The sequence below is a fragment of the Manihot esculenta genome, chromosome 2 (genome assembly GCF_001659605.2).
Source record: "Manihot esculenta cultivar AM560-2 chromosome 2, M.esculenta_v8, whole genome shotgun sequence".
NCBI lineage: Eukaryota > Viridiplantae > Streptophyta > Magnoliopsida > Malpighiales > Euphorbiaceae > Manihot > Manihot esculenta.
In genome coordinates, this window is record NC_035162.2 from 4594932 (window position 1) to 4606318 (window position 11387).

At 31.8% G+C, this 11387-nt stretch overlaps 1 protein-coding gene across 1 annotated transcript; it reads left to right on the forward strand.

Moving 5' to 3' along the window:
- Nucleotides 1-2864: 2864 nt before the first annotated feature.
- On the forward strand, nucleotides 2865-9635 carry LOC110608692 (agamous-like MADS-box protein MADS2). Its single transcript, XM_021747968.2, has 8 exons — nucleotides 2865-3145; nucleotides 7420-7498; nucleotides 7672-7733; nucleotides 7928-8027; nucleotides 8453-8494; nucleotides 8582-8623; nucleotides 9108-9244; nucleotides 9342-9635. Exons 1-8 carry the CDS (start codon nucleotides 2961-2963, stop codon nucleotides 9424-9426), a joined length of 732 nt encoding a protein of 243 aa, XP_021603660.1. The 5' UTR covers nucleotides 2865-2960; the 3' UTR covers nucleotides 9427-9635.
- Nucleotides 9636-11387: the final 1752 nt, after the last annotated feature.

An 11387-nucleotide genomic window follows, 5' to 3' on the forward strand; every position in this document is an offset into this window, starting at 1 on the left:
AAATTTTCCCTCTTTTACTTTTGGAATTTGTAATGGGTATAATCTCAGTTGATCACTACATGTCTATTTTGGCACTTTCACCTTTATCCATTTTTGGCATGGAATTCTTGGTGAAAAGCAACTCTCTCCAGCTAAGATCCCTCTGCGGAAAACCTTTTTGGTAATTAGAGGAGAATGCTTAATTAGTGATAATGCTTAATTAAATTCTTTTTTTTTTTAAATTAATGGACACATACATGTGCAAGTAAGTTATTTAAATCAGTTTTAAGTTATTAAAATCTATAATTCTGACTAGATATTTTTTTGGCACTGCAAAATTACAAAAATAAAAACACAAGTTAAAATTAATTATCCTTAAAAATATTTATTTTAAACAATTGAAGATAATGCTTTATTATTGATAGTTTAAAGCTTTATTATTGAGCACTGTTTGCAAGGATCCATCATATTCAATATGTCTCATGTGTATAATTTGAGTACTACTTCCATTGACAATATACTGTTTCTGATTGTGATTTCTCACTCTCTATTTTGTTTAATCAAATCAAATAATTCGTCTTTCTTTACAGTCCTTTACATAATCATGATTGCAAAATTTCTTTTAAGAGAAAATTATTTTTGTATTTTTTAATTTATAGTATAATTAATAAATTTATTTTTTTATTTTTAAAACTCAACATTTTAGTTTTTGAAATTTAATTTCATCAGAATTGAAAATTTTTTCATTCAATAATTTTATTAAGTCAATGATTTAATCTTGATAGAAGAAAAGAGACTAAAAATTAGTTCTAAAAATACTCTTATTAATAATAAAAATTACTTCTAACTTTTCAAATTTTTAAATCCTCTTCATCGATTTTCAAATTCCTAAATCATCTCCGTTCTTTTCAAATTCTCATGTTCATTATTCATGCTTGGTCAAAGAAGATGGAGGAGTGAAGGATCACAACGACTAACAGTGTGAGATGGTGAGCAATAGTGCGATGGCGATCGACCAAGCCGCATGCAATAGCAACCGATTAAGCCGTGCGAGATGATGATCGACGTGAGCAATGAGAGATGCGAGTGATAAGTAACATTGTTTGGTGGGAAATGCAAGCAAAGGACGACGGTGAGCAGTGGCAAGTAGAAACTCGCGTCAAATCGACAGGAGATGCGACCGATATGCAGAGCAATGCGAGCGATGGAGCGACAGGTGATGGATCAACCATCAAAGGCAACAACGAGTGACAATGAGGTGCAGGCAATGAATTAGCCAACAATAAGAAAATTGCTTGATGTGAGAAGTGGTCCATGATAAACAGTGATGAACACGGTAGATAGGCAACAGAAGCAGCAATTATTCTGTTAGGTTTTGATTTTTTAATTTTTGATAATTGAAATTTTATCTATTTAAATTTTTGTTAAATTATTAAGTTTGAATATTAAATTTTAATTGAGTTTGAAATTTCAATTATTATTTTAATCTGTGAAGGAACTTTTTTTTAATGTATTTTTTAACGGTGAAATGATGAATATAAAAGTAGAATATATTGAGAGTAAAAAGAAAAAAAAAATAAAAGGAGGCTTAGGTCATTTTTTTTATTTACTAACAATATTTTTTATAAAAAAATTACAGATTTTGATAGAATTAAATTTTAAAAATTAAAATATTAAATTTTAAAAATAAATAAATTTATTAATTATACTATAAATTTTTTAAACAAATCATTTTTTATTTTTTAATTATTTTTATTCGTCTATTCTTAATTAGTATATATACACAAAATTTACTTTGATTGTGAATTTTGGAAAAGGAACCTGAACATTACATCTCCCAATAATTTTTTTGGCGTTAATTAATTTCTCAACCGTCCATTTATTTGTTTTTTTTTTTAAAAAAAAAGAGAAAAATGTGTAGTCTGTTGCTGCCTAATATTTTCAATGCTGATTGTAAAAATTACTTTAATTAACTTGATTATACAATGACTGTAAATATTTCAATTTCTTTTAATTTTGAAGCATTTACAATTGGAAAAAATAAGATAGAACATAAGATTTTTTTTGGGAAAAAATTCGATCAACGAGCTGTATTGATTTCAACAAAAATGCATATAAACTATAATATATAAAAATTGACATATAATAGGTTTTATCACAATAACAAAACGGAAGTGACTCAATTAAGTAATTTATTTATGTGTATATATATATATATATTATTTTTTTTCCTTAAAAAAAAAAACTCGTCGGGGCAATTTAATAAAATTAATATTTTATTTTTTATTTGTCGGCTAAAAATTGTTAAAGAAATTAGGTCGATGGTGACGTAAAGCCAATGTAGAATGGACACGTGTTCGTCCATTTTAAGGTTGCTGACGACGTTCTGCCACTTCTAAAGACAACTAGGAAAGAGAGCTCAAAATTTGATTCGCTAAACATCGCAATTCATCACCACTCTCAGTTCCAGAGCGTGAAGAGACATGCCGAAATCCCCACGCAAGGAATACATAGAGGCGTGTAACACACGCCCATAGAAAAAGAGTGGACATTATGGTTGAAAATGAACAGTAACACAAAACTGAGGGTTACATGAAACTAGAAAGAACAACTAACCCTAGCTAGCTGCAATTTACTCATGGTGATGTTAAATTGAAACCTGAGGTTAAATATTGAAGAAAAGGGAAGAGCAGAGAAAAAGAAGAGAACCCAAAAACAAAAATCTTCTCCTTTCTCTAGGGTTTCTTCCAAGTTTCCAACTTTCTCTTGTTTTTCACATTTATGGTTACATTTGAGCACTGACCCATAAAAGAGAGATCACCTTGTTTTCTAAGAGCAAGAGAAGAAGGAGAGAAAAGAGTAAAACATATACAAATATACAATCTTTTGGATAATATAGAGTTACATTTGTTTATATATCTATATAGAAATAAAGGAGAGAGAGGTCTAATTTGGTTTGTGGTTTATAATTAGATAGGGATATGGGGAGGGGAAGAGTGGAGCTGAAGAGGATAGAGAACAAGATAAACAGGCAGGTTACTTTTGCAAAGAGGAGGAATGGGTTGCTGAAGAAAGCCTATGAACTCTCTGTGCTCTGTGATGCTGAGGTTGCTCTCATCATCTTCTCTAACCGTGGCAAGCTCTATGAGTTCAGTAGCATCTCTAAGTATGAATCTTTCCTCTCTTTCTCTCTCTGTCTTTCTTTCTACACACGCACGCATGCTCGAGTATGTAAGATGTGTGCGATCTGCTTGTTTGCTTGATTTATGCTCATGAACTTTCAGATTTTGCTTTGATTAATATCCTGCAAATCAAGCTTCAATTCATCAAACTCTTTCTGTCTCATAATTTTTATTTTTGTTTTGCTTTTTATTTTTTTTTCCTACTTTTTATGGCTTATTGGGATCATAACTGTTGCACTTTATTGACAATTGCAGTGACCTTCATGAGCTCATTTTGATGTTCAATTTAGGTTTTGATTGATCCGCTTTCTGATTCTTGTGAGATCTGAATCAAAATTGAATCTTTTTTTTTTTTTACTTGGAGATTTTTAGCTGGTCTTTCGTTGAGCTATAATTAATATTTTTGGTCAATTATGTATTTATGTGAAATTCAGCAGTAGTGATTATTTAACACTGCATAGCTGTCAATTTTGATCTAAAGACAGAAGCTACACTTCCATTCTCAAAATTTTCCTTGCTTATTTCCGACTCTTCTACTATGTTTGTTTTTTTTCCTTATGTTGAAAGAAAGAAACAACTTTTATGTCCGGTGTTCCTCATACCACTAGGTATCGAGCTTTTATTTCTTTTCTTTTCTAATCTTTCTTATCTCTGCTCGCTTTCTGTTAAAAAGTTTGGCCATATAACAATAGAGAAAAGAAGTTCAAAAGATTAGCTTCAGAACTTCTTGTAATTCATGCATCCTTCTGAAATGGAGGTGCAGACTGTATAAAAGCTAGACATCATGGTTATTTTCATCTGTTACATGATAGGTATATGAAGTTCTCCCTTGCCGCTGGAATCCGTACAACACATCTTTCAATGAAGCAAAACGTACTTAATAAAATTAAATAATAGACCTTATCCTCTTTTATAATTAATCTCTTAAAATAAGAAAGACAAATGATTCTATGAATATAAATTTTCTAACCATTGATTATGTATGATTAATCGATGATTAATCCATATATTTAAAAGATATATTCATCCCTATACATAATCGATAATTAAAAATTTTTATGCTTATATAAGCGCATATTTTCCTTAGACGTAATCTCCCTATTTTGGATATTTGATCATCCTTTTAGGATTTATTGCCAAATTTCCTTCCTCCAAAGTTTTTATAAAATCTCATTCCTTTTACATGCATTTGCATAAAACATATGGCAATGGCAGCATAGAGAAGATAAGGGTGTAAATGAACCAAATCGTTCGTGAGCTACTCGAGATTCGGTTCAATAAAAACTCGACCGAGTTCGACTCGATTTCTAAACGAACCAACTTCGAGCTTAATTTTTATGCTCGTTTGGTAAATGAGTCAAGGTTGAACTTCATAATAATCGACTCGTTAGGTCTCGTGAGTTCGACTTGTTTCTGAGTTCATGAGCAGACTCACGAATAGGCTCGTGAATAGTTTCGTTAAGTAAGTTGAGATTATTATCATAAGAGAAATAAACTCAAACTTTACATATAATTTTATGAGCCAAACCTAAATTTTCTAAAATTCAGCTCTATATAGTTTTGTTACACACTTAAATTTGCGTATATTTGGGTCACTAAGATTTAAAAGCTCACTTTATAAGTTTATGAGCTAATTTGTAAATATACTTATTTAACTAAAATTATTTTAGTTTTAAATTTATTAATTTTAAACTAAAACTCATTATACATGTAACATAAATTGAACTACTCGTGAACTATTCGAGACTAAACTCAATAAAATCTCGACTCGTTTGCTAAACGAGTCAAACTTGAACTTTTTAATACTCGGCTCGAGCTGAGTTCAAAATGAGTAAAGCTCAAATTCAGCTCGAACAGAAAAGTTTTTAACGAATCAAGTTTGAGTTCTTCAAAACTCGACTCGACTCGGTTCGTTTACAAATAATTAATTCAAGATAGCTCAATTAGCAAGTGAGTTTGCTCAATTTAGTAATAAAGATTTAAATCTTAGAGCAATTTCTCCTTTATAAATTCTTTGCTCACTTCGAAAATACTTCGTTATGTGCAACAAGATAGGCAAGGCAATGAAGTATGAATAAATTATATTGTCTGCTTAATTTCTTTCATAGGTCAAGCTTTTGTTAATTTGTTGAAAGGACCCTACATTCCCGAAACTAGACATGTTTGTTTTTTAATGTAGCCAAAGTTCATGGTCTACGATGAAATACATGCATATCATAATCTATTTCCTCGTCTCTTGTGACTAACTGCTTGAGTACTTTCTTTTAATTTAAGAAAAACTTTACGAATGATTAATATTTGTTTGACAGGCTTACTAATGACTAATTACTTGGTTGAGTATTTTTCTTTTATGGTATATTAAGCTAGCACATTATGATTTAATATTGATATTTCTGTTAGTTTTTTTAGTTTTCCCCTTGACATAGTTCTCTAAATTTTATCTCATTTGACAAAAAATGCTCTTTCATAAGATGGTCTCTTTTATGATTCATTGCATTTCATAGTATGGTCTTTGTCATGCATGATCTATAACCTTCTTTCTATTAATGCTTCATTTGGAATAAATCATATAAAAAAATAATTAATTTGCACACAACCGTATTATTTTTTTTCATGATTTCAAATTATTATTTTTTAAATTAAAAGAATTGATTTCTTTATCTTATTATATTTCTGAATATGATAATTAAAAAAGGAAATCTTGGTCATCTTCATTCACTTTGCAAGTTATATTTCTAAAATTCAATTCTTTATAGACAAGTTCAAGCACATGACATGAGTACGTAAAATTATGATTGGCAATGTCTGTTTTGCCCCCCTTTGGTTTACAGTATTTAAGAGAAAGTTTACTTAACATTCTTTTTTTTCCTTTGGCAACCTATTGGATGCATTTGCTTTTAGGTAAATGGAATCTATTCTTAGAATTTATCATGATATCCAAAGATTGAATCCATAAGCTAGGGATATAAGGTTACTTAGAACCTTTTCTTCCTCGTTTCATGATCAGCATCAATTATCCACCCTCAATTTTTTGGCCATACAATGAAGTAATCCACACTTTAGCCACAAAAACTTGGTTTTGCAGTTGTTGAACTCTTCCATCCTGAGATTCTTTGTGGATATAGTTAATACATACGTTTATTAGGTTTGCCTTTATAAATTTTAAAAGTTATCTTAAATATTATGTCCGATGACTGCCGGGCTTTTCTTATCCTGGATGAGACTGGGTCTAAGATAAAAATACTGACTAAAAATCCATAAGGCCTTTCTCATGAACAAACCAGTCCATGCGGAGCGCCCCGACCCGGAGATATGAAACAGGTCGGACCAGACACGTCCGCAGGCCCATCCCCTGGGGAACTCAGTCCCGGTGATGTGATGGGGTAGGCAAGACAGATCCAGTCACTTCGCAGTTCTGCCTGCATGGACCGGTAGGAATTAAATGGTTGCTTGACGTGGAAGGGCTCTGATGCGTCCATATGTACGAATCTGAGTGATAGAGATAGTGGAAAGGGATAAAAGGGAATGTCTTCCTCTCAATTTAAACTTATACTCATACTGTAAACTCTATTCTCTGGATTTCAGAACATCAATGTCTACGTATATAACTTCTCATGTATATTGCCTCACTAACTTATATTTCTGAATTCTTTACTGGGAAGGCTCAGTTTATCATATAACGGAAGTTGAAACTGTCTTATAATATAAAGAAATGAGTTAGAAAACCATTGTCAATGGTATGCTTGTGAAGATTGATTTTCCCTTGATTCATGGAAGATAAGTATTTATTGAAAAAAAAAACACATTTATTTTATAGTCTGAATATAACTATTTTAATTAATATATTTTTAGATTTACTCATCTATTATTAGACTATATTTATATAGTTGTACATCTCTTAGATTGTTGTACTGTATAGACAGGTATCACCGCTTTACTGTATAATTTGCAACTAAAACTATCAAATTATTTGAGTTTGAATGGTTTAATCTTCTTCGATTTAAATATTTTCTGGAAACTAAAAGCCTAATCAACGTAAACATATTGCTTAAGGCATTTGTCTGATGTCTGCAATACTTTGAAATATTAAAACATGATATGAAGTCAAATAGCAAGGAGAAATTATTTGATTATTTTATGTTTGTTAATTAACCATGGTTGGTACCCATTTAGTATGTAGTTCTCTACGTTTGTGGTCCACCCGACTTGAATTCCTTGTTATTGGATACATTTTATCTTGTTTTTGTCCTGGTTTCAGCATGCTCAAGACATTGGACAGGTATCAAAAGTGCAGCTATGGAGCGGTGGAAGTCAACAAACCTGCCAAGGAGCTCGAGGTAGTTTACACTGTTATATTATGTCTCCAAGAATATGGAAGACTAAGGAATATAGGAATAGTGGCCATGAGTTCATTATGTGCATCTTTGTTATAGTCTGCCATTTGAGATGCCATAGAATGAGCATTTGTATTTAATTTGTTTTCTTTTAAGATTTTGGTTGTTGTAAACAGAGCAGCTACAGGGAGTACTTGAAATTGAAAGCTAAATTTGAGTCCCTGCAACGAACTCAGAGGTAAGAAACCAGAATCATAGGCATCTTGGATCAGTGTTTTTTCTCAAATTTGCTATAAAATCTGAACCTAAATGATACACAAGCTGACGTGTTTGAAAAGTTTCTCGTTCAATTCTCAAATTTAAATTATTGCAACTTCATTGTTAAGTTTGGGAAATTTTTATTCATGAAATGCCTTTGCCCTGGTGGTCCAGGAACCTTCTTGGGGAGGACTTGGGACCTCTGAACACCAAGGAGCTTGAGCAGATTGAGCGTCAGTTAGAGTCATCGCTGAAGCAAGTTCGGTCCACTAGGGTAAATGAATCTGTGGTCTTGCATATTTGCTTTACAATCACTAGAATACCTAACTTGCTGACACTGCACAAACCAGAAGATCCCTTTTGGTTTAATGAAGCAAGCATTATGTTTAAGTGTCATATAGGCAAGAAATGGTAGAGAAGACATATGCTAAGGGGAGAGGCTTGTTCTAACTGTAACCTAAAGTTTATTCTGACTATGATTACAGATCTTTCTTTTCCAATAATTATATGTTTTTATATTAATAGCTGAAAAGGTGGTTGTACATTTCTCTCTTTCAGTGAATTTGTTTTTAGAAAGTGTTCAGGCTTTCATAGCATTTCTCAAGTTCCAGTATATTTTTTGGAGAGATCAGTGTATTGCTTTCACAGATTGTTTGACATTGTTAGTTTATCCAAAACTAAACTAAACTGCTTTTGCAGACCCAGTTTATGCTTGACCAGCTTTCTGATCTTCAAAACAAGGTATTTGCAAATTGTAGGTATAAATATGATGAATAGAATTCACTTTTGTGTTGCTTCTAATGCTCACTGACGACTATTTTGATACAGGAACAATTGCTGCTAGAAGCTAACAGAGCTTTGACAATAAAGGTAGGAGCTTTAGCTCTAGAAATTCAACAGTCCGTTTTATCTTTCAGCATGCTTTGCTCAATTGCTATCTATTTGGCTGTGGAATGCATGAAATGTCCTGCTTCTGTTATGCTAATAATCTTTGAATCTCCCCTTCCATTCCTCTTGAGAATCAGGAATCTATTTTCATTTTACTGGCTTTTCTGATAATTAAATTGAAGAAATGGTCAGAATTTCATGGATGCTTCTCTTTAACTATGTTTTCTCACAACTGAAAATTGCAAAAGATAAAACCAAAAGGCCATATGTAGCTCATTTCCAGTGTCCATGGAAATTTCTGTTTTAAAATTGCCTCATTGGGTCATTTCTGTTCCACCTACTTTTAGTTATGATCTCTAGGATTTAGATGACTAATTAAACTTTTCAAATATTCACACGGTATATTCCTTTCTTCCATGAACCATGGAAAAAATAAATCAATGGAACTTTGATGCTTGTTTGTCAGCTGGATGAGATAAGTGCAAGGAATAGCCTTCGATCATCGTGGGAAGGCGGTGAGCAAAGTATGTCATATGGACAGCAGCATCCTCAATCTCAGGAGCTATTCCAGCCATTAGAATGCAATCCCACATTGCAAATAGGGTAAGCTTCCAACTCCAGCAATTGTACAAATTCAATCAAAGATTAGTCACACTTTTCAAACCCTGTCTTTCTTGAACTTGATGGGTTGTGCATACAGCTACAACCCTGTAGGTACAGACCAGATGAATGCCACAACTCATGCCCAGCAAGTCAATGGGTTCATCCCAGGATGGATGCTTTGAGTTTTGTGCATGCTCTTTTGCTGCTTTATTGCTCATAAGACTTGGGTGATATGCTTTTGCTTTCTGGTTGTTTTGGCAAATATGTAAATGATTTCAAGGGCATATGCACTTTCCATATATGAAACCTTTTAGCCATGGAACCAAACAGGCATGTAAGTTCATAAATGTTTGCTACAACTCCTGACTTAATTATCTCTTTCACCTGCTAAGTGTGTTGTCTGAATATTGTTGCAACAATTTTCTTTTTTGGAATATTGAATGACGTATATCCTATACGACAATAAGTAGCCCCTTCCAGTAGAATTCAACAACTCTTCAGAGAATGCATGATGATAATTGATTTCATGTCTAGATGTCTGATTGAATGCAATACACATTTGCCCAAATGTTTTTGTCTGAATGGCATAAACCAGAGAAACGGGGCCGGGCTGATTTATCCCGTCAGTAGTTAGAAATTGGGCCGGGCTGCCCGCACAAACGGAAAAGGTGGGCTTTAAAAATTGCCCGGAAATTCTTTATTGGGCTCAATCGAAATCCGACTGTGAAACCATGCTCATACTTCATGTCATGTTGAAATCTAATTTGTGAAAATAAAACCAAATTGCAAAAGAAAAGAAATTATATTAGTTTTTCATTAAATATAAACTTAACAAGAAGTTTTGAATCAGTGATATTAGAGTATATTTAAAAAAAAACATATCCCAATTAATATAATTTCAAAATATTATTGGATTGTAAAATAATTTTTTTTAAAAAAAAATATCCAACAGAAGTAAATTATTTAAATTTGAAAATTCATCATCTAAAGGTTTTAAAACTCAGATCTTATGAGAATTCATCATCTAAAGGTTTCAAAATATTATTGGTTTTAAAACTCAGGTCTTCTGAATTTTACTTCATTTAAATTTTTTAATTATTTTTTTTTTAAATTCATGGGAAAGGATAAGAAGCTTGATTCCATATTCACTATTCAGATAATGGCATGCCCTGATTTGGACCATCATTTTGAAATTTGAACCCAACAAAAATTATTAACTTTCTTTCTTTGTTAATTTCGCCATTTGAGGCCTATCATTAGCTTTCACTTTTTCTTTTTTCTTTCTTTATTTATTTCTATTTCCATTCCCCATTTTCATTTTTTGGGGCCTCCGATGAGAAGATTTGACCAAATCTATGCTGTGCACAATGTGATTTACTGATTTTTTTTATAAAAAAATTTTGATGGCAAAAGGCATCGGTGAGTATTACAAAATCAATACACCAATATTTACAAAATAATTAATATCTTATAATTCAGATTAAAACTCTCGTCTAGCATTATCATTTTCTTTTATATGTAAAGAAAATGAAAAATCTAGACAAAGATTATCGAACCTTATACGAAAAATTCATGATTTCATATAAATATCATGGCTTCAACCCACAGAAGATTTTCGAATATATTTTTCAATATTTTATTTCACCAATTATTTTCTCCCTTGTTCAATATTTTAAGAATAAATAAAAAAAAGTTTGGCATCATAAGATGCTTCATTTTCAGAAGCATTCTTCTTTTTTCTGCAACGTTTGGCTTTAAGCAATGTTCAACATAAGATATATATATATATATTATTCCTCTTTTTCTAAGCTAGCTGAGCCATATCTACACCACAAAATGCAAGACTCCATAATCATGGATAAAGAAAAAAAAAAAAGAAGAGATATGCATCTTAGAACTTTATCAATTTGCTTGAAGAATTAAGCATAATGCATGAACAGGAATATTTCATCTTAAAAATTAATTACTAATAGTTGAATATGGGGATTAAGAATCTTTCTTTTTATTTTTTCACCACCCTTTTTTCCTTGTGTTGGGTGCAGCTAGCTAGTCATGGGAATTGGAATCTCATCTGATCAGATTGTTGAATGTATAGTCTCTCATGCAATTTAGGATCTAATTAACCTTTGAGAAATTGACATCC